Below are 25115 nucleotides of genomic sequence, written 5' to 3'. Positions count from 1 at the left end.
ATATCTGAATCCCAGAAGTTCCCAGGCTATTTGCACATTTCTGTCTCTTTCAATAACTTTTAAATTAGACTATAGAGTTGCTTTAACAAATGCTCATTTATACACTCCTGGAAATTGAAATAAGAACACCGTGAATTCATTGTCCCAGGAAGGGGAAACTTTATTGACACATTCCTGGGGTCAGATACATCACATGATCACACTGACAGAACCACAGGCACATAGACACAGGCAACAGAGCATGCACAATGTCGGCTCTAGTACAGTGTATATCCACCTTTTGCAGCAATGCAGGCTGCTATTCTCCCATGGAGACGATCGTAGAGATGCTGGATGTAGTCCTGTGGAACGGCTTGCCATGCCATTTCCACCTGGCGCCTCAGTTGGACCAGCGTTCGTGCTGGACGTGCAGACCGCGTGAGACGACGCTTCATCCAGTCCCAAACATGCTCAATGGGGGACAGATCCGGAGATCTTGCTGGCCAGGGTAGTTGACTTACACCTTCTAGAGCACATTGGGTGGCACGGGATACATGCGGACGTGCATTGTCCTGTTGGAACAGCAAGTTCCCTTGCCAGTCTAGGAATGGTAGAACGATGGGTTCGATGACGGTTTGGATGTACCGTGCACTATTCAGTGTCCCCTCGACGATCACCAGTGGTGTACGGCCAGTGTAGGAGATCGCTCCCCACACCATGATGCCGGGTGTTGGCCCTGTGTGCCTCGGTCGTGTGCAGTCCTGATTGTGGCGCTCACCTGCACGGCGCCAAACACGCATACGACCATCATTGGCACCAAGGCAGAAGCGACTCTCATCGCTGAAGACGACACGTCTCCATTCGTCCCTCCATTCACGCCTGTCGCGACACCACTGGAGGCGGGCTGCACGATGTTGGGGCGTGAGCGGAAGACGGCCTAACGGTGTGCGGGACCGTAGCCCAGCTTCATGGAGACGGTTGCGAATGGTCCTCGCCGATACCCCAGGAGCAACAGTGTCCCTAATTTGCTGGGAAGTGGCGGTGCGGTTCCCTACGGCACTGCGTAGGATCCTACGGTCTTGGCGTGCATCCGTGCGTCGCTGCGGTCCGGTCCCAGGTCGACGGGCACGTGCACCTTCCGCCGACCACTGGCGACAACATCGATGTACTGTGGAGACCTCACGCCCCACGTGTTGAGCAATTCGGCGGTACGTCCACCCGGCCTCCCGCATGCCCACTATACGCCCTCGCTCAAAGTCCGCCAACTGCACATACGGTTCACGTCCACGCTGTCGCGGCATGCTACCAGTGTTAAAGACTGCGATGGAGCTCCGTATGCCACGGCAAACTGGCTGACACTGACAGCGGCGGTGCACAAATGCTGCGCAGCTAGCGCCATTCGACGGCCAACACCGCGGTTTCTGGTGTGTCCGCTGTGCCGTGCGTGTGATCATTGCTTGTACAGCCCTCTCGCAGTGTCCGGAGCAAGTATGGTGGGTCTGACACACCGGTGTCAATGTGTTCTTTTTTCCATTTCCAGGAGTGTAAATGGCCAGGGCACATAAATTATTATACCTTAATGAATTCGGGAAATTTCTTAAAGTTTAGTTCTACTGAATATTTTGCCCTGTCAGTTACAGTGTTTACTGTTTACTCTTCTATCCTGTTTTTGTTTTAAATTTGTCCATCACATTAGTGACCATTTTTCTGGTATACCTCTCAGTATGATTGTGGCAGTTTCCCATACTGTGCTGGCTCCCCGCCTCTGCCACAGAATACAGCAGACAAACTGGTTAAGTATGAATATGCCCAGCAGAAATTTTCTACTATTCACACTCAGTTTGATGATGCTCACAATTTTCCTCTCTGAATAATTAACATTCTTGATGGCAGGAGTGTCATATAGGCACTGGTGGGGGTGGTAATCTGTAGCATATCACAGATGAATGTCATTAGTGGAACATTCCATGGACAAATGCTGAAGAAGAATACTGCTCACTAAAGAATGAAGGATAAGGCTTGTTCATGGAGGTCTATACAGATGTGGATCAATTATTACAGGTAAAAGAATGGTCAGAAGTTCATATCTGTGGTTGTACATGCAACAACAATCATCCACTCATCCATTGTCAATACTGGAATACAATTTTCATTTACTAATGTTAGTTGTGATTGTTGCACGTGGCTGTAAGAAGCAGCACCACAAATTAGCAGTTACATTGCATGAAAATTTGTCTGTGACCAGTTTCTACATTATTTTTTTATGAAATGTAAGCTGCAGGGTCTGTTAGCAGTATACAAAATGTGATAGAGATTACCTCTCGTCAATTTGCCATCATCAAACTACAAATTTTGTTGTGTGCAGCTGATAGATACAAATAGAAATTAATTAAAATTTTACTTGACTGACATTCCAATCAGACCACAACAGAGCCCCACAGCTTAGTGTATGCACTTCAGCAGATGAAAATAATTTAGGGCAAGCCTACCATCAGAACTTATCAAATGGGTTAAAGAGGTTTAGAAATTTCATTCCCTGGAGGGGGGTGTGGGTGTGCAAGGCTTGTTGACACTGATTAGGAACTTGTGAACCCAGAGTTGATGTGGATAGCATTTAGTTTTTCCACACAGACCTAAGTCTATTAATAATCATGTGTAAAGCTTTTATTCTTCTTCTTTATCTTCCTCTTCTTTTGTTACCGGCCGGCTAAGGGCTACGTTTAAGTCACTAATTTAGCACTGTGCTTTCCCGCAGTACTCCTTGATCTGTTCACCTTTCCTTCCTTTCTTCTCAGAACTATTTTGTCTCAGAAACCTTCCCACTTCTAAATTTTATTCTTTCAAGCTGGCCAAGAGAGCAGTGTGCCGATCTCACACCCCTCCTTACCGTATCCAGAAACACTACCGGCAGAGGACAATGCAGCAGTCGGTTGGTCCCGACTGTCCCATCAGGGCCAGTACAACGAGCTTTGCTTACTTCTTGCTTTCCTTCAATTTCTTTCTTTGCTTCAGTTTCTTGCTTTTTTATGCCAATTTCTTCTAGTTCTTGAAGCATTTCCCTAAGCAAGTGGGCTTTGCCTTTTAATTTTTTAAGAGGGGTAGGACATCAAACAGGCCGTCTTGGAGCAGGAGAGACACCACAGGACATTTTAATTTCCACTGTCTATACTTTTATGAATAAATTCATAAAACTTTGTCAGCATGACCAGGAAGGATTCAGGTTTCACAATCATAGCAGTGGAAGTTCAAAAACATAACAAAATAATTTTTTTTTGTACGTGTGAAAGTTCATCATTTTTTCACTTCTATTGGCAGAAATAGATAGAGGCCACAAAATGTATTGACAGATGAAGGCTGTATATGGTGAGTACAGTCTGAGTCGTTCAAGTGTTGTGGAATGGTGCAAACGATTCCTTGAGGGGTACAAGTCACTGGAAGATGATACTAGTCCTGGATAGGCTCATCATGTCATCACACCGGAAATGGTTGCAGAAGTGAGTGCTTTAGTCTTGGACTAAGTCCTGACATTTCACTGTGTGACTTTCATGTGTTTGGACCTCTAAAACAAGTTATTCGCAGACATCGATTCGCAACGGATGATGAAGTGTCTGTCTGGGTCCAGGCCTGGATCCGACAGCAGCCTACTAGCTTCTTCAAGGATGGAATAGACTGGCTAGTGTCGCAATGGGATAAATGTGCCAACAGTTTTGGCGACTATTTTTGAGTACGTTTGCTGTATATAATTACATTTTTGAGTTAATAAAATCGTTACCGTTACTTTATACTAGTGACCGGGTTTCGTTTGAATGCCCCTAATATATAAAACATAAAAAAACATGTACCCAAAATAAGCACTGTCAAAAAATACACAAACATAACAAAACCGTATAACAAACGCAGATGATGTGTAGTGTTGGTTCACTGTCAGTATGCGGGCCATTTGTGTTTCTTTATCAGAATTTGATTAAACTTTTTGCATTCTGCACTGTTCTTTATCTTGGCTACAGTTGTACTAATGTCTGAGTGATAATATTATGACTGTTTGTTGAAATGGCACCATAGCCTAGCAGTTAAGTCATTTGGCTCGTATGTTTAAGATTGTGGGTTAGAGTCTTGTCAGATGCTGTCTAATTTTGTTTGTGTGGTTATTGAAATAACTGATTATAATTTTTTCAGTTAATTTGTTATGATTTATTTCATTTCTCATTTGCTGTCTTGTATTAACTTTCTTATTTGCTCTCATTTTTTCCTTCATTTCATTCTTTATTTAATTTATCTTTGGCCATATGATTCTAATTACTGTTGTGTATTTACTCCTTTTTAAGTGTACTCCTTTTTATCCTTCTGTATTTTCTGCATGTTATTGGAATCATTCTTTCTATTACTCATTTTTCTTGAATTTTTTTTTATTTTTTTAACTACTGTTTTTTCGTGGTGTGAGAAGAATTTATGTTTGTTTGAGGATTGACAACCAAAAATTGCTTGTCTAACAATGAAAAATAAATTTTTCACCCCACTGCACAGCCAACATAAGTAGACTATTTCATCTTTTTTTTTTTTTTTAATCAATAGATCAGTAATTTTTAAACAATTTCTGTATTACAATGGATAAATTTAAAAAATTACAATCGTGTGAGCAAGTAGTCCAAAAGAAAAAAGGATGAAACAAAGAAAAAATGAGAGCAACAAAGAAAGTTAATACAATAATTTAAATGAAATTATTCAAATGGCATGGTGAAGGATGGCTAGGGCCTCCCATCGGGTAGACCATTCGCCTGGTGCAAGTCTTTCGAGTTGACACCACTGCGGCGACTTGCATGTTGACTGGTGAAGGATCAGAAATAAAATATTTACATTTAAACAAATTAATTAAATAAAAATAATGATCTCAGACATTTCCATAAAGATATTAAAAACTACAGATAGCACTTAACAGGACTCAGACACACAACATTGTGCACACCATCGAAGTTACTTAACCACTAGCCTAATGACACGGCTTCCAAAATGTGTGTTATTTTAAAGGCTGTAGTGGATCAAGAGAATTTCTTTTTTGTCCATTACGTATAAATGAGGCTGACCTGGGCCAGTGGCTGTAGAGTGCAATGCCTGGAACCCTACTCTATAAGTGGTTTAAAAAAGTCAATCCCATTCATGGGGACGTCCACTTCTGTGTTCTCTGTTTGCATCTTCCTCCTTTTATAAAGCATATTTGAACCATCACACTATTTTTTGTAATAAGTGATGTTAGCAACAACATCCAAATCGTCTTTGAAGAAAATCCTCTCTAACAAAAATGCCTAATGTGATTTGTGCTTAAAAATTGTGGTTGCTGAAGATGGCCAGTTTATGGCAGAACAGTCACAATTATAAGCATATATCTGTGGTTGTGTCTAAAAGAGTGTAATGAATTGTGTACTTACCATTTTTCCTCAATAATTTTTGTTGTATCAATCTGACACTTTCACCTGGTCACTTGTATAACTGTTAGTTCTGTATTGCATACACTGTATTCTTTTGTAGTGGAGGTTGCAAGTAGTTTGTACAGGTTTGTTTACTATGTTTCCTCATTAACCTTCAAGTATTGTGAAATAATAACTAACAGTAAATACAGTATATAAGATGGCAGTTAATTATTTATCTTTCCCCACAGAATGCATTTAAATACCCAAAGCCAGATATAGTCCTAAAGAAAATCAGGCCACCGAGGGAGGTGACAGAGAGTGATAAAAATTCTATGATTGAAAAGTTTTCACAGCTTACCAACATGACAGCTGAGTGGTCACACAGGTATGTGTCATTTTTTTACTGGATCCCTACAGAAAAAAATATTGCATTTGACTCTCTTCTACTTTATTTTTATTCAGTTAGTCCTCTGTTTTGATGTCATTATCGTGAAAGCTGTAGTAACACATACAGAACTTTTTAGGGGTAAGAAGAAGAAACTGCAGTAGACATAGACTAATAATCTTCTAATTTTGTTCCCATCTACATCTACCTCTACATCTATACTCTGCAAACCACTGTGAGATGCATGGCAGGGGATAAGTCCCATTGTACCAATTTTTAGGATTTATTTCTGTTCCATTCACATTTGGAGCACGGGAAGAATGTTTGAATGCCTCTCTATGTGCAGTAATTATTCTTCATGATCTGTTTTTGAGTAATATGTAAATCATTTAAAGCCTGTTCTTGAAACTTAGTCGACCTTCTCAGGATATTTTACGTCTGTCTTCAAGAATCTTCCAGTTCAGTTCTATCAGAATCTCTGACAGTCTAGCGTGGATTAAACAAACCTGTGACCATTTATGCCGCCCTTCTCTGAATATGTTCAATATCCCATTTTAGTCCTATCTGGTATAGGTCCCACACACTTGAGCAATATTCTAGAACTGGTCGCATGAGTGATTTGAGAGCCAACTTGTTTGTAGATTAATTGCACTTACCCAGTATTCCATCAATAAACTGAAGTGTACCATCTGCTCTACCCGTGAATAAACGTTTGTGATCATTTCATTTCATATCTGCACAAAGTGTTACACCCAGGTATTTGTATGAGTTGGTCAATTCCAACAGTGCTCATTGATATTATAGTCATGACTATAGAAAGAATAATGAACAGTAATAATTACATTGGTTGATATGATAGAGCATGCACTGGCAATTTGACAACACATTTCATGTGGTGCAGTAGGGGCTTTGTCATAGACTGCATTTTTGAGTGCTCCCCAAAGAAAGAAATCGAAAGGAGTCAAAACAGTGGACCTCGCAGGCCATTTGACAACAGAATTTCGTCCTATCCATTGTCCAGGAAGTTCTCATTCAGTATCTGCATTGCAACATGGGACGAGTGTGCTGGACAACCATTGTGCTGCAGCCATATACACTGTCGTGTTTCCCGTGGTACGTCTTCTAGAAGAACTGGCGGAATGTTTGTCAGTAAGTCTGCATACAAATGTCCATTATGAGCACCTGAGATGAAGTAAGGTCCCACAATGTAATTGCCTATGACACTGCACCATGTTTTTACACTCCACAGTTATTGATGTTACACGTGAAGAAGCCAGTGTGGATTTTTGGCAGCAGCCAGTTGTGCAAGTTACGCAAATTTACATTAACGTGATTAGTAAAAGTCGCTTCATCGGTAAAGGGCACACATTGGAAAAATGCAGGTCATCTCTAACTTTCTGAAGGGCAAACTGACAGATTCTGTACAGGATTCAAAATCAGAGGCATCGAGTACCTAGTGTAGTGACAGGTGATAGGGATAGAAATTCTGTTTGTGCAGGGTGCGAATAACACTTGTTTGGCTGATTCCTCATTCCTTGACCATATGTCTCGTGCCACTGTGTGGACTCATTAGTGTCATAGCCAACACAGCTACTTCGTGTTCTCTGTTTTCTTTCTTGTCGCCTTTTTGACTTTCGAGCAGCCTGATCACACTAGCATCTTAACAATTCGTGCAGTTGTCTGGCATGTCAGACATTGGTGATCCGGATAGATAGCCCTATACTGCTGTGGTGTTGTAAGACATTTCCTTTACATTCACCATGTAGGAGTAATATATCCAGTTTCTCCTCATTGGTGTACGTGTCTGCACACATCGAATTTTGAGCAGAAATGAGCAGTGCGCAGTGCAGACAACTAATAGGCAAATGTGTTGACGTTCTGGCACAGCATAGTAGGAGAGCTCTGCTATGCAGTGTTTGCACAGCTAATGCCGATTCCGGCCACCGTGCTCTCAGATTCTAGGACATTTCTTGAATTTTTGTGCGACGGGTTTCAATGTCAACATTAAAGAAGGCTATATGACTGTAATTGCCTTCTAAAGAGCTATCAGATGCAGTTGTAAAAAGTATACGGTTCCATTGTAAAAAAAAGTACTTACTTCAATATCTCAGTTGACACCAGGACTAAAAAGTTAACTAAACAAAAAATGTGTTTCCCTTGAGGCTCTTAACATTTGCTGAAAACTGTGTTTTGACATGTGTAACCATTCACAAAATAAAAAGGGGTATTGCTTCTTATGTGATTCATCCTATACAGTGTGGAGGACGGGGTAACAAAATACAATGCATGTGCCAGAACACTAGCTCCAGAGATGTGATGCTCATATTAGCTCATTCATACTCTTTGGACCATCCCTGTACCACCGCCAAGATGGAAACTGAAGCAAGAAATTACAGAAATACAAGTGGGTACTGAATAATAATAATAAAAAAAAAGGTATTTTATTCAGTGTTGTGCTTTCAGACATTCAACCGAGTTGCTTCCATCTTGTCTATAGTACCATACTCATGAACCCTGCTGTGTTTCGCCATTGCTAAATATGTCGGTGAATTGGGTACAATCCCAGTGTGCCTCTCCCCTCTCTCAGTCCATCACCTCCTGTGCCAGCTCTCTGTCTATGCTCTTCCAATCTCCTCTTCCCCCCTTTCTGTAACTGTGAGTCTTGTTTATTGTTATTGCACATTCATATTCTGTAATAGTCTTCTAATCATAAGCCATAAGCACAGCCTTTCTGTTTCCTGGGAAAACCAAGTGTGAGGAAGAAAAAAACGCATTGTTGAGTATACTTATTATTATTAATTATTATTATTATTATTATTATTTTGGTAATATATATAATGAGAAAGACTACGTATGGGAGAAACCACTTGACTGACTGTGGGAAAGAAACAAAACCACACATTTACACAGCAGTGCACAGTACAGTGTTTTCTTTGTCGCAGTCAGTTTTAACAGAAAACCAGTACACCGTTGTTTAAGAAATAAGTAGCATATGTCCGTCTGAATGTCTATTACAATATTGTGTAAAAAATTGAATGAAATCGGTCAAGTACTTTTCAAGATTTGTGGTAACAGTATTTTCATAAAGTCATAAAGATGTCATGTTAAGTTGCAGACAGGCACAATTAAGACACTTACTTGAGGATTTTGGGCACAGCCTTCATCAGTAAAAGAGAAACAGAGAAACACACACTATTCATACACATACCCAGGCACATGACTGCCAGCTCAGGCCAGAATGCAACTATCACATGGGATGGAAGCAGCAGTCGGGTGAGGGTGGGGAAGGCAAAGGGGAAGGTAGTAGTGTACAACACTATCTGGTGGAGTGTGCAGGGACAAGAATGTCAATAGGTGCAGGTTAGGAGGTTGTGGTGCAGGGAGGAAAGATGAGCAGGTTAATTGGCAGAGGGCAGCTAACGAAGAGGGTGGGAGATGAGTATGGGGAGGAGATGATGGACAGGGTGAGTGGAACTGTTGGGTGGAGGATGTTACTGTAAGTTGAGGCCAGGATAGTTACAGTAGCGGAGTATGTGTTGTAAGGATAACTCCTATATCCACAGTTCTGAAAAACTTTTGGTGAAGGGGAGGATCCAGAAGGCCCAGGTAGTAGTACAGATGAAGACAATACATTGTTTAATGTTGTTTCCAAAAATCGCAAAACATTCTTGATTTACTTACTTCAAATTTTTATGTAGTACACTAATAAACAGTCAGCTGGACATATGCCATATACAGGGTGATTAGAAACAACGTGAAAGGCTTGTAAGGGTATCACAGGATATGTTGTGCTGAGAAATAATTGCTAAGAAAAAAATTTGATGCATTGTGCCATTTCTGATTTAATTAACATTGGAGTTAGCCAGTGTGATCATTGTATGTGACAAATTTGAGCATCCTGCCAGAGAGTCAGGTACCACACATGTTCTTCGTGTAGTTTCCTAAAGCCAATCAGGATAGCAATACAAAAACTGGACACGGATCGGAGGCAAGGATCCAACCTGAGCCAACAGCTGAGCAGTCTCCTGCTCTGTCATCTACACTATGAGGACAACTGACACTAACTGTATCTGGCAGGCTGCGCGATTTGCGTGTGAAGTGACCTGATTGGCTAACTTCAGTGTTAATCAGAAATGGTGCAATGTATCGAATTCTTTTCTTAACAATTATTTCTCCACACAACTTACCCTGTAATACCCTTGCACATTGCAAGCTTTTCACACCGTTTGTGACTACCCTGTATGTTTTTGAAAATAGACAGCTGTAAAAAATGCAGTACCATCAAGAACTGTTTTCAGTGGCACGAGGGGATGATAAGTGTGGTCGTAGTGTTAGTGATACATTTGTTACGGTCATTGGCAACTATAGTTCAATTCTTTTATCTTGGCGGCTCGCGCATGCCCGCCTAGACGCGGAAGATTGCTGCGTTGCCAGTTGCACACGACGCACGCGCCAAGAGAAGCAGCGCCATAGTATAGCATAGTTCGCAAGCTTACGTTTAGGGGGGAGCGTGCAGTTCATGAAGTAAAGCCACCACGGCCGCAGTAACCCTTTCGCTGCTACAAAGACGTGCTCCCTGCATTCTGCGCTGTGGGCGATTTTGTCACTGCACTGCTCGCCTGTGCAGACACACTGTGTTCTGACTGCTTTGACAAAAACTATTTGGCTCAAAAATTAGATTTTTACCTATCTTCTTGACTGTTACCTTCCCCCCATAAATGACTTAATTTTGTTTCGATGTTCAACGCAGTTATTATGCAGCATTAAATACAGTAAACCATTGCACGAAATTTTGAAGAGTTTGCAGAGGTTAAGCCCATAGAGTATACTTTCCGGATGGTCGATTTTAGTTGCCACAATGTTGAGAATGAAATGTGGACAAGATACCTATATATTTCATTTAATTTAAGTACCACATAAGTGTCGTATGTAATATTGAGAAATATTCCACCTTTCGCGACTGTAACGAAAGTTTTACTTACACTGGGCACGTTTGGCTTTATTTTAAAGCACTTCAATCAATCAAAAGGAAGTAGACAAAATACATTAAACAAAACTGTGGACTTACAGAAACATTAGGACTTGAATATACCGTCTTGTCAGTGAAGTGCTCAGAGCTATGTCAAATATAATTTTGTGTGTGGCACACACAAACAGCATTTATTTGCTAAAACACTGATGAGCCATCACAAACGTTGAATATTGTGTAACCGCGGCACAAAACTACGAAAGGTGACTTGGCAATGGAGGACACAAAATACAGTCCTCTTATGATGCTTCAAAAGAGAGAAACGCGTCTGGTCTAAATAAGTCGCTTATTACAGTTGCAGAAGAGGGATATATTTCAATACCATTGGTAAAACTGCGACTGTGGAACAAAAACAAGAAATAGAACATGAATACCATTGTGTATGTGCCATAGCTTTCACCGATGGAAGTGCTTTAAAATAAAGCCAAACGCGCCCTGGGTAAATAAAACTTTTATTACAGTCGCGAAAGACGGAATATTTCTCAATATTACATACGACACCTATGTGGTACTTAAATTAAATGAGATATTGTTATACAGTAAATATTATATGAAATTTAGGTATCTTGTCCACATTTCATTCTCAACATTGTGGCAACTAAAATCGATGATACGGAAAGTTATACGCTATGGACTTTTACCTGTGCAAACTCTTCAAAATTTCGTGTAATGGTTTACTACATTTAATGCTGCACATCAAAACAAAATTAAGTCATTTATGGGGGGAAGGTATCAGTCAAGAAGACGTGTAAAAATCAAATTTTTTGGCCAAATAGTTTTTGTGAAATCGAATGATAAGTGTGTCAAAGCAGTGGGAACACCATGTGTCTGCACAGGCGAGAAGTGCAGTGATGACAAAATCGCGCACAGCGCGGAATGCGGGGAGCACGTGTCTGCAGCAGCGAAAAAGTTGATGAAGTGGCAAAGCACTAGAAATTTCATTGAAACGAATAAAATTCGTGAAGTAAGGCACTCCAATATTGTTTTAAAATAAAGAAAATATTAAGCACCGCACAAGGTTTGAACTCGTAACCTTTGGCTTGGCAGCTCAACACCTTAACCGTTCCGCTACCTCAGCTACTGAAACTGTATAACTCCATAAGGACTATAACACTCACGCAACTACTTATAATCACTGTTGGTATGACTATGAATTACTCACGCTTCGTCGAAGTATAATAGGAAATAAACAATTACCGCTGTTCTTTATTGCGAAAAAGCAGTTCGTGAGATTGAAACAAACACCTTTCCTTGCTATCGCCTGAATTAGGAGTCTTATTGCTTGTTTGGTTTAATTAATTAATAGAATATGAAGCAGTTGGTATAAAGAATGCTTTTTCCAAACTTTCTATAAAAGAAAATCTGCTATCAAGACATTGCTTTTGTTCTATTATTTTATTTATGACTGAACGTTTCTAAAACTGAAGACACTTGTCTGTGCTCTACACTGCAGTCGAGATCTGGCAACGTCGTTCTCTGTTCATTGGCTGACTGTGTTTTGTGACGTCAGATGCGCAGAACGAACCTAAACTCGGCCGCCAAGATATATGACGCGCACTATAGACGCTGCTCGGGAGGATTGTGCACTGTATGTTTTGACTCTGCAGGCAGTATCTGTGCTGAGTTTAGAGGTGAACAGTGTTTGCAACAGTCATTCAGGGGTACAACTGTGCCCCTCTGATGAGTCCATATTCCTGTTGAACAGCTCAAGCTGTTTGAATAGGGTTGCATTGTGGGCCTGTGGGAAGCTAGACGGACGTATTGATGAATTGCTGCTCATTTCGGACACAATGTTTCGGTGATGTGTCACTGCTTTCAACAGTAGTCTGTGGAACATTCCCACATCTGGGAAATCTGCGCACCTGTTGTACCTTCCGTGTCATTAGGAACCACTGGGAACAGTCTGCTTGCAGCACTACTGAGAACACCTGTGAATCTGGCTAGATGGCTAGATACCACTAGCACTCTGGTTATGTGAAACAGTGGACTGGAGAATGGAATGGTATTCTGTTGTCTTTGGTGGTGGGCGTAAGTTCTCCCTGTATGTGAGTGGTGGACTTACACACGTGTGCTGTAGATGTGGTTATCTGTATACTCCAGAGTGCATTCACCCGTGACACACTGGTCCCGTCCCAGGCTTTAGGGTGGGAGAGTCCATCAGTTACAACTTGCAGTCACATTCTGCAGGGTAAAGTAATGAGTGCTGCTACAATGCACGGGCTGTCATCCCTGTGCACCTTCTATTTCTTTGACAGGACAGTTTACTTCCAGTTACAGCTGCTGCGACATCAAGTGTTCTTTGTGGTGTACGAGGGTGATTGAAAAGTTCTCGGAATGAAATAGAAAAAAGCACTTACGTCACTGAAACTTTTTTATTTATTTTTTAATGTTGTCTCCTTGTGGATTAATGCACTCGATCCAACAATGTTCCAGTGCCTTGATCCCATCTTGAAAAAAAAGTTTCCTCCAGGCCTGCAAAATAGTTGTCAACTCCGGCTATCAATTCTTTGTTTGAAGTGAATCTTCATCCACTAAGAAAAATTTTCAGTTTTGGGAAGAGATGAAAGTCTGCCAGAGCCATATCAGGTGAGTAAGATGGGTGTGACAACAATTCTTTCTTTAGTTCGTGTGATTTTACCACAGCGATGGTACGTGTGTGCGGGCACAGCATCGAGAGTCGTGGCACCCATCTTGCAGATAATTTTTACGTTTATAATTCTTCAGTTAAAATGCGATATACCCTTTCAGATGACATTTGGCAATGGTGAGCAATTTCACACACTTTCAATCGGCGATCCTCTGTGACCATTTTGTGCACTTTTACAATGATTCTGGAATAGTGACACTTCTTGGCCGACCAATGCACAGATCGTCATCTGAGCTCTCCCGACCAAATCTAAATTCATTTGCCCACTTGGCTACAGTTGAATATGAAGGAACAGAGTCCCCCAGTATATTGTGGAAATCAGCACGAATGTCCTTTGCTTTCATACCTTTCTTTACGAAGTACTTAATCACTGCTCGAATCTCGATTTTTCCATCTTCGCAAATCACTACGTGGGAACAACAACAGAGCCTCATCACCGCCACAGCTATCTTCCGAGAGGATTGATGTGGCACATGTTTACAGGCAGCAGTCCAATGAATATCCTGTGAACAACTCGTTGTGCTAGAGCTGACCTCTCGTGATAATTTCGAGAACTTTTCAAACCACCCTCATACTAGTACTTTTCGGGCTAGCAAGATCACCAGATGAATGTGTATGGGACATAGTGAAGTGGGATGTTGTTCTCCAGGACCTGCAAGGGCAATACGCTTGGGACAGTCTGTCATAGGATGCCATTTGGCACCTTTACGATTGTTTTTGTGTGAGAGGGAGGGCGAGAGGTACTCTGTGTAATGACATGACTCTTTGGGTACCATTTACTGTGACGTGCATTTAATTTTGTTTGAATTTCTCATATGCTCCCACAATGATGAACTACCTTTCACTTCACTTGTCAATAAAGTGACCTTGTCCTTGAAGTTGTTGAATTTTTTTCTGGCAGGGTGCAAAAACATTGTTAGCAAAAATCTCAAAAAGTTTTTAACTGATTTGCTTCAGAGTTTTACATGGTGCTCTAATAAACATTCAGAAGGACATGGGCTATATTTTCTTTAAACAACAGTGTACAGGGTTTCTGTTGAAACTGACAGAGGGAAAAAAATGCTAGACTGTGCTGCAAAATGTATAGTTTCGTTCTTTTCTCTTCCTTTAACAGAAAACAGGAGTATTGTATGTATAGCTTATTGGCCTGTGATTAGATACTACTTGGTAATATGAATCTTCTGAAACTTTGTGATCATACAAGTTCGCAGATTAAAACTGTGAAAAATTCTGTCATTGAAGTTGCCATTCTTACAGATCCAGCAGATGGAGAAATCTCTCTTGTGCCCCACATACCAATGACCCTGGCTGATTTACCCATTCATCTTAATTAATTTCAAGGTTTCATTTGGAATAAAGTTAGAAGATAGGGAGGGTGGGGTGGGGGTGGGGCAGGGGGAGGAAGAGATGGAGAGAGGGGGAGGGGAAAAAGGAGATGGAGAGAATGGGAGGAGGAGATAGGTGAAGACAGTGAAAGAGGATATAGATAGAGAGATGGGGAAGGAGGACTGGACAAAGGGAGAGAGAGAAGGCAATGGACAGGGAGAAGGTGGACATTTATTCAATTCCAATACATATTTAGCAATTACGAAACATTGCCACATTTGCTAGTCTACAGTATTTTGGCGACTGACCCAGTGATCTTCTGCAGCTGCTGCAAGCTGTGCTGTTATGTGTACTCTTTGCATAGACTCCTGCCAGACTGTGGACTATCGTTAGTCTTGCATCACTATTTGTAGCCGAGTTCGACTCCCGACGCCCACTAATGCTCTTTGATGCTATTTTGTTTTTCAGAGACTGGACTTATATTCCAGGAATTGCTCATCCTATCAACATTTCCCATCTGTGATGTATTTGCTGGCTGGTAATATCTTAAATTGAGTGCCAGACCCCAAACCTTGTTTAAATTGAAATCTGTCCCTGTTTATTAGGTTTTGCGACATCTTTATTTTGAAGGACTCCTTAATTACACTCTCCCATTGTACTTAATATTTGCCTTGTGTTTCTGTTCTCACCATATTTCATTTCATGATTGTATTTGAGATAGCATTTGTTGATAGCTTTTGTTTCAGTCAGACAAGTCACTGCGAAGCGCCAAGAGAATGTACATTTCACAGAATACCTGTGTGGGCTCTGCAAAACAAAATTGCATCAAATATCCTATTTGGTGGAAGGAGTTGAACTCGTCTATAAATAGCAACATGAGACCAACTGCAGTTCACAGTCTGGTTTGAGTTCAGGCACCGAGTATGCATAACAAAACAACTCGCAGCACGTGAAGAAGATGGCAGGAATGGTCGTTGAAATATTGTCCACAAAATGGAAACAACAATTCAGCTGAGCACTCATTAGCATGCAAGTAATTTATCGTGCAAAGGGAACCTGAAAGATACTTTGTGTGAGGCAAAGCAAACAAATTACTGTATTGATCTGAATGTAAACTGTAATGGCTACCAAAAATTTCACCAAGAAAAATGAGTGTGTGACTCTACAAATACCACTATATTATTGGATCACAAAAACCTGTTAACTGTAGTGCCTGTTCCTTAGTTCAGAACAGAGCAACCGTATTACTAGTGTTTGGAAGCTGACCATTGTATATAAGGCAGCAGTGTAACTATCTATGACTGTTAACATTTCATTATGTAGTGACTGTTCCATTGTTTTATGTGACAAAACAGGCACAGTTTTTCTCTAAAGGATAAAGTGTAGTAAAGAAAGAAAATCATCAACAAACTTCTGAATTAGTCACAGTTATGGTGCAAGTGTCAAATACTTAGTTATTCCTGATGCAAAGAGCGCATCTAATAGTAAAGCTTTCAAGAAGTGTGGTTCAAGAAACGGTGCAGTGTTCAATGTCCTGGATGATGACATGCTTGGAGTTCTTGGTAGGAGAGTGACAAATTTATTGAAACTGATGAATGACTACCAGATGTGAAGTTAACAGTAACATCAAGGAAGACTGTGATTAGAAGTCTGCCATGCCTGTGTTATTTATCTGTATAATAAAATATAAAAAAGTGGTTAAGAGCAACTTTACATAGGACAGTTTTTCTAAGTGGGTAATGTGACGCTTTTTTTTCTATTGAGAATGAGCTTCCCGCTCCCCCCCCCCCCTTTTCTTTTTTTCAAAATTAATCCTATTTTTTATATTTTTTGCTCCGACTTATATGCTACATTCAGTTTCTCTCTTCAGCAGTTACTGATAAGCACTGTACATACACTATGTGACCAAAAGTATCCGGCACTCCCAAAAACGTACGTTTTTCATATTAGGTGCATTGTGCTGCCACCTATTGCCAGGTACTCCATATCAGCAACCTCACTAGTCATTAGACATCGTGCAAGAGCAGAATAGGGCATTCCGCAGTACTCACAGACTTCAAACATGGTCAGGGGGTTGGGTGTGATTTGTGTCATACATCTTACATGAGTTTTCCACAATCCTACACATCCCTAGCTCCACTGTTTCCAATGTTATAGTGAAGTGAAAACATGAAGGGACACGTACAGCACAAAAGCGTATGGGCCGACCTCGTCTGTTGACTGACAGAGATCGCCGACAGTTGAAGAGGGTCGTAATGTGTAATAAGCAGACATCTATCCAGACCATCACACGGGAATTCCAAACTGCAACAGGATTCACTGCAAGTACTACGACAGTTAGGTGGGAGGTGAGAAAACTTTGATTTCATCGTCGAGTGGCTGCTCATAAGCCACACATGACTCTGGTAAATGCCAAAGACACCTCGTTCGGTGTAAGGAGTGTAAACCTTGGACGACTGCACAGTGGAAAAATATTGTGTCCAATGACGAACCACTGTACACAATGTGGCGATTGGATGGCAGGGTGTGGGTATAGCGAATGCCTGGTGAATGTCATCTGCCAGCGTATGTAGTGGCGACAGTAAAATTTGGAGGCAGTCGTGTTTTTCACGGAGGGGGCTTGTACCCCTTGTTGTTTTGCATGGCACTATCACAGCACAGGCCTACATTGATGTTTTAAGCACTTTCTTGCTTCCCACTGTTGAAAAGCAATTTGGGGATGGCAATTGCATCTTCAACACACTTGAGCATCTGTTCATAATGCATGGCCTGTGGCGGAGTGGTTACACGACAATAACATCCCTATAAGGGATGCCAGGCCTCACCGATCAACATCAATACCTCTCCTCAGTGCAGCACTCCATGAAGAATGGGCTGCCATTCCCCAATAAACGTTTCAGCACCTCATTGAACGTATGCCTGCGAGAGTAGAAGCTGTCATTATCTGGTCCAGAAACAGATCTCTTATGCCTTGTATCAGCAGTCACCTGTCACTCCCACATACCCACTGTTTGGCCACGAGGGTGCAGTCCTCTCATGACTCAGTACCACCCAGGACTGGAAGTACTGAATCACATTCTCTGCCAGGGTTTTTGATTATCTGTCATTGAGCCCTGAAATGCTAAATGTCCTACCCACTATCCTTCCCACCCCTCCCATGGTGGTATTCAGCCACCCACCCAACCCCACACAATATCCTTATCTGTCCCTACTCCAGCCTAGCTCCCAACCCCTTGCCTCAGAGATTACACCCTTGTGTGTGTGTTTGTGTGGGGGGTGGGGGTAATTGGTGATGCAAAATCCGATATGCATAGGGTGTTTTGTGGCTTTCTTTCCATATTGATATCAATAAACTAGGAATGAGGTTATAACTCTGGTGACTGGTTTTGACTTCCTTTCCTTTTTGTGTCTGTGAGCTGCAACAACAATTATGGCCTACTGCCAACAAAATGAAGTAGCATTGCCTTTGTATGCCTAGTACCCATTGCTGTGATTGCATTGGAAAGCATCATTTTATTCTTCTAATTTCCATTGAATAAGGGCCAATGGGGTTGATTTTTCTGAAAACTGAAAAAAATTCTCAAACGAGTCATAAAACCTTTCAGAAGGCTGATTTCCCATGAATTAGCTTCAGTTGTAGTTCCTCTACATATTTTTGCAAGACATTTAACAAAAACTCAGTTTCTTCTTTCACAGCATACTTTGAACTTTACAGACTCACTGTTATTCATTAACTTATGATGGTACAATTACTTCAAGTAGCTCTGTGTTTTCGTACAGCTGAGTCTATTATTACCCACAGTGTATGAAATGCCCTGTCAGTACATATTTTCACCACTGCAAGAAACCAAGGAACAGTGAAGACAATCAATGACATGTGATTAGTCTGCTTCAAAGAAGGCATCAGTAGAAAAAGTTGTGAAGACATTTTTGTGGGATGTGAAGGATGTAATGCTCATAGCATTCTTTGAAAAAGAAAAGTTATCAATGGAAAATACTACTATGAAGTACTGGATCAGTTCAGCTAGAAACCAAAGGAAACATGGTCTTCTTTGAAAGTAAGAAACTACTGTTTCATTACAACAGCAAGCCAGTACATTCATGTCCCTGAAAAACAGCACAAATTACATCAAGAATTGCTGGTGCGTACCCCAGTATTCTCCAGGTTATAACGGGTGATCTACAAGTTTTTATTTGAGAGCATTGCTGCAGTGTATATGCAACATAACGTGACTCGGTGTGCATATGTAAGCTTTGACATGCAAGTAAGGAATTAGTGTGGCATTTGTCTCTTTCTGACATGCGTGCAGGAAATATAGGAACGTGAATATGGTGACATTATTACCAGATTTGTCCAAATGACGCCATAATGCTGGTATTATTTTGTAGGCTGCCTAATGACAAACACCAATAGATGTCAACTGGAAAATGAAGAATGGATCTGAGGTAGCAAATCTGTTGAAAACTGCCTTTGGGGAATGGTGCACCAAGTTCCATGCTGGTCACAGTTCGACACAAGACTACAGTTGATGTGGGAGGCCAGCCTCTTGGTCCAACTCAAGTGGGAGACACTTCACCAACCGCCCTATAGTCCTGATCTCTCCCCATGTTAATGTCATGCCTTCGATCCCTTTAAAAAAATCTTTGAAGGCACAGTGATTCCTGTCAGGTGAGAATGTGCAGTTGGCTGTTACAGACTTCTTTATGGAGTAGGACATGGTGTTTTACAAATGGGGATCTTCAAGCTGGTGCATTGGTGGTATGATTGCCTCAATGCTCAAAGTTATTTTGTGTGAGTGGAATACCAATTCTCGACTGTACAGCCTTTGAACAGAAAGTTTTTGACTGCTCCTTATACCTCACTGTGATTTCTTCTTGTTCCTAAACATGCCTTAAAGATGAAAAAAATCTACTCGAATAATGGTGTGATCTTCAAGACAGGTGCACATATTATAGGAGTAGCTCAAAACACAGCCAGGATGTTGGGGAAATCAAAATCTTAAACAGGGCTGCGAAACAGCACCTGTGCAAATCTGAATAGGTTGAAAAATCAGCCAACCAGTTGCAAATAAAGGTTTTGTTAACCCTTGACCTAGGTTTCAATATTTGTAAAAATAGCTTCTTCAGAAGTAGTGGACCCTAAAAATGTATACAACCAGTTACAAAGTTATTTTTACAAACATAATAAATTATTAATAGAAAAATATTCATGACATAGCATACTCACGTGTTACATCACATGATGGTACATTAGATTAGATGAAGCCGAGCGGCTCTTTTCGTAAAGAAGATTGACAAAACAAAAATTATCATAAGCAGTGGCTTTAAATGGTAGCCAGATTACATACATTGTGCTTAATGAATGCTCACTATTAAGTGCCCATAGGTAGAGGCTCTTGTCAACATAAAATTGTAATAGACCTAAAAACAAAGACGATGTGACTTACCAAATGAAAGTGCTGGCAGGTCGACAGACACACAAACGAACACAAACATACAAATTGTAATAGGTGTCACAGGATAAAACATTTGCATAAGCCACGTGTACCTGACACCAGAGACTAAGGCCAACTGTTATAAGTATACAGGCTCAAGCGACCAGGAAAATTTGGGCTCCAGAGGGCGCCAAATGCATGTATGTAAGAACTGCATCTTGGTTGTGTTGAACAACAGTGTTTTGTATTAAAGCAAACATGAAATTTCTTCTACAAGGCTATTAAGAATATAATAGATCTACAGATATACATTACGTATAAAATTACTAATACATTTGCTGACGGAGTAAATAAAAAAATTCAGTCTGCAGAAGTAGAGTTCTGTTTACAAAAGATCACTGTTACAAATGCAAGGGGAAAAAAGACCAAATATAAGCTAAAACAACATCACTAAAAAGAAAACCTTCCGCTTGACACTACGGAAGCTTAAGCGATGAGAAAAATGAGAAAGCAGTGGGCACTATATACATTCACTTAATCACTGTGTCTTGCTGGTGTTAAATAGCATAATTTTACATTAAAGCAGTATGACAATTTCTTATAGATGGCCACTAAAAATGCAACAATTTTAAAGGTATACATTAAATATAAAGTTTGTAATACATTTATGTAGCAAAGTGACACTGCACATAGTTTAAGTATGCAGAATTTAACAGCTACAAAACTTACTTCTGTCACCAAAAAAGGTGGAGGACATAATAAAAGTGTGTATTCCTAAAAGGAGAGTGTACATAAACTGTATTCCCATATAATGAAATATCTTTTAAGAAAAGGGTCCATTGAAACATAACCAGCACGGAACCTGAAAAATTTCGGGCGCTAATGACCTTAGCAGTTTTGTGCCCTAAAACCATAACAAAAAAAAAAGGGAACCTGAAAATATCATTCTTGTGAAAACAACTGGCTCCTTATTCACATGAAGTAATGAGTGCTGTCAACAGTGGATACTGGTTAATTCCATGTTTCTAGATTTCCAGAAGACTTTTGAACTGAAGTATATCTGAGGTTCCACAAGGAAGTGTCATAGGTCATCTGCAGTTCTTGATTCATATAAACAATTTAAGAGACAATCTGAGGAGCCCTCTCAGAATGTTTGCAGACGATGCTGTTATTTATCATGTAGTAAAGTCATAGGAAGATCAAAAATAATGACAAAATGATTTAGAGAAGTCACCTACATGATGCAACAAGTGGCAGTTGATGCTGAATACTAAAAAGAGTGTACTGAAAAAATATCATATTATTCCTCACTCATTTGCCTATAAAACCCTACTTTTCAACATAATTTCCATTCAGTGTGACAGCCTTATGCAATTTTATTGGGAGAACCTGTTTGCCTGCGCAGTACCACTCTACTGGTCGACATCAGAGCTGATGTCTTGCTGCATCTGTAATCTCACCATCATTCAAGTGCTGCTTCTCGTGGAGTGCATCTGTCATTGGGCAAAACAGATGGAAGTCGGAAGGTCCGTGATCTGGGCTGTAGTCCAGTGAAGTTTCGTGAGTGTATCATCACTGCCAACAGAGAGATCCAGTTGCACAGAGAGGTGTTTGATTGTGATCTGTTGATCAGTTCGAATGAGTGTCCACAGGCTTCAGCATCACAGGAGCTGCAGCTGTGTGCATCCGGTTGGCACACGGGATGGGGAGACTGGACAGATTTGTGTGACCTTGTTGTGATAGTGACAGATATCTCATACAGTGACTCATCATGCCTTTGTTCACTGCATGGTTTCTGTAGACATTTTGCAAGTGCCTGTGAATATCTGCGATAGTCTAGTTTTTCACCAAAAGAAATTCAGTGAGAGCTCTCTGCTTGGAATGCACCTCTGTTACAGATGCCATTTTTAAGGCTACATATAGCACAGCTCTCTATCAGAAGTTCATGAAACTGTAGGTGCTGAAGCAGGAATATTCCACAATGTCCCACAACAAACTGAAACTGGCGAGAAAAAACAGTTTTGCGTTACTTGTTGAATGCCTCTTGTAATTTGTTTGGATACTTGCTTTTTTGTATAGACATGCATAGATGTTGTGCAATAAATATAAAAACAAGCTCTCATTAATGTTTAGGAAGGTTCTGCTACCTTACGTTGTAAATAACACTCTTTTTCTTTTCAGCTGCCTGGATACTGCGGACTGGGACTTAAGAAGAGCTCTCCTATTATTCATTGAAATGTACGAAGCAGATACAATTCCAGAAAGTGGATTCAGAAAACCAAAAGAAGCAGCGAAATCTTGAAAGCGAGAAAGCTTTCGACCCTATTAGAGTATATGTGTCTGCATAGCGTATGAAGCAGTGACTGAGAAACATTGCACGTTTTTTGAATGTGGTAATTGTTATTACAGAAAAAGATGATGAAAGTTAGTTTTGAGACCAATTAACTGAGGTACATCTGATGAAAGTTAGTTTTGTGACTGACTAACTGAGGTACATCAGCAGGGAACAGAGTGCAGAGAGCAGTTAATGTGATGTTCGTTGTATCCAAAGGAAAATTCAACCGAAAGAACTCGTAAAATATGGGCAAAATAACTGTCCAATATTTGCTTCAAAGAAGTGATACACACAAAAGTAAAAGTACACAACACTATCCTAGCTTTTGGGATGTGTGCGTATGTGAGCATGAGCACATATGCGGACACACGCAGGCACGTTGCACAATTTGTCTGAAAGTTAGCAAACTTTCAGTCTTTTTTGTGTGGCTGTCAATGAATCACCGCTTCTACTGTCCAGTGAGTGGTGTCCTTTACTCCTGAATTATGTACATTCTCTCTTCAACTATATTTGACGTGTGGCCACTGGACATTTAACTGTCAATAATTCGATGTCAGACACAGCACTCGTAGCAGATCTCGCTTCACAGCAGATAAAACAGTAGAGTCCTTAAGCTCACAGTTTACACCAAACTGCAGTAAGACGGCCAAGTCTTCAGACAACTCAAGTTTATCAAGCATAACCTGGTACCAGGCAATTTTGCTTCAGCTCGGAACCCTACATAACTTGAAGTATCATTGATTGTTCGTCAGTATTAATTTGTTACGTGTTGTACTCATATTATCTACAGCGGGAAGCCGACGGTCCGAAATGGGGAGCTGTGAGATGTGCATGCTTGCCTGTCACTGCTGCCTTGGCCGTGCACTGGCACTGCTCGGACACCCAGGGTCCTCTGAAACATCATCCAAACAAATTACCAGCAATAGCTGTCCTAACATCAAAACATCCGACAATTAATTACTCAAAATAGATCTGAGCATAATTGTTTTGAGACACTCTCTGTTACATATTACTTTGACATCGCCTGCAGACACACTTACTTGGGCAACTTTGGATCCTCATGCTAGATCTTGCCTCCCTCTCATCCTGCAGTCTTGAATGAATTGCATTCCCTTGTAACTTTCCACAACCTATTTCTCTCTCCTACCCCAAGGGAAGGAACTAATTGTTCTGAAAGCTAGTATAGTGTTATGTACATTTCTTTATATACATGTGTATTGGCAGTACTAGATATATCACCTCCTGAAAGTTATTACTGGCTAGTAATTCTGTCAGGTAATTTAATGTAATATCCATTACATTGCATGTAAATAAACTGTTTCTTATGTGAAATCAGTCTAAAAATATAACCTACAATCGAATTAAAATGTATGTCTTGTTCATATGTTACATACAGATACTTTTTCTGCGTGTACATGCATTATATGAATTACACACAGTGTACCCCAGGAGTTTCTGGGATGTGCAACATGAAAATTTCATTATAATTCAGTATAATAAAATTCTGGAAATTTTTAATATGTATTTTATTATACTAAATAAATTAGTTTAAATTGTCCCTTGCATGACAGACATTTCTGTAATCAGCACTTAAGCTACACTCTGTTGTCTCAAGTTGTCGACAATGTGTGTATACATCAGGAATCCTTTAATGTTAACCTTTTGATGCCTTTGTAGAGATTATTATTAGTCCAGCTAGTATATATATGTATATAATAATATGGAATATAATGACAAAAATAATCAATTTTTGAAAATACAATGTAACTGGAAAGATAAAAAATCTACTCACCAAGCAGCAGCAGGAGAACAGGCATGTAAAAGGTATTATGTATGCAAGCTTTCGGAGCTGTTGGCTCCTTCTTCTGGCAGAAGGGTTGAAGGGGAAGGAATAGGATTGAAGGAAAAGGTCTGGTGGGGTTTAGGAAAAGGGGTACAGTTCGGAAGAATCTCCCAGCACACCAGGTCAAGAGATTTACCAGACCTTCCCATCCCATACAGTAGGTCTCCCCTGACCCAGGATTCTGGGTGACTTTCCCAAACGTTGCCCCATTTCCTAAACCTCACCAGTCCTTTTCCTTCACTCCTCTTCTGTAGAGGAAGGAGCCAATGGCACCGAAAGCTTGCATACATAATACCTTTTATATGTCTGTTCTCCTTCCACCGCTTGATGAGTAGATTTTTTATCTATCCAATTACATTATAATATGAAACAAGATAGACTCCTTCTCTCAAAATAGCGGAGGTACTGAGTGGGAGACAGACACATTGAAAGAATACTGTTATAATATTGTAAGTCATTGGACAAGTCCTCCTTCAAATGTAGAAAAACACACACACACACACACACACACACACACACACAGCCAGCCATTCACGCACAATCTCCCACACTGTCATTTCTGGGTGCTGGGCCTAACTGCATGCATTGAACAGCGGACTCGGCTGGGATGAGTAATGGTTGTACAGAAGAGAAGTGGAATGGAGAAGGAGACGTATAGCAGAGTAGGGATGGAATATGGTGGGGATTTGGGGGATGGCAGATTGCTAACTGCAATATGGCGTGGCCATCCT

The 25115-nt window shown here is 40.6% G+C and overlaps 1 protein-coding gene across 2 annotated transcripts in view; it reads left to right on the top strand.

Annotated features, from left to right (window-relative positions):
• Positions 1-24059, top strand: part of LOC126106369 (nuclear RNA export factor 1-like) — a 148967-nt gene extending 124908 nt beyond the window's left edge. The window contains exons 12-13 of one of the 2 annotated variants that reach the window (XM_049912633.1): positions 5633-5769; positions 22388-24059. In XM_049912633.1, the coding sequence (XP_049768590.1) occupies positions 5633-5769; positions 22388-22508 (258 nt within the window). In that variant the 3' untranslated portion in view covers positions 22509-24059. The remainder of the gene's footprint in view (positions 1-5632; positions 5770-22387) is intronic. The other variant, XM_049912634.1, reaches the window with a different exon arrangement.
• Positions 24060-25115: the final 1056 nt, after the last annotated feature.

The sequence above is a fragment of the Schistocerca cancellata genome, chromosome 10 (assembly GCF_023864275.1).
Source record: "Schistocerca cancellata isolate TAMUIC-IGC-003103 chromosome 10, iqSchCanc2.1, whole genome shotgun sequence".
In the NCBI taxonomy this organism is placed as follows: Eukaryota; Metazoa; Arthropoda; class Insecta; order Orthoptera; family Acrididae; genus Schistocerca; species Schistocerca cancellata.
The sequence above is the reverse complement of the archived record's forward strand: the minus strand, read 5'-3'. Positions and strand labels throughout refer to the sequence as shown.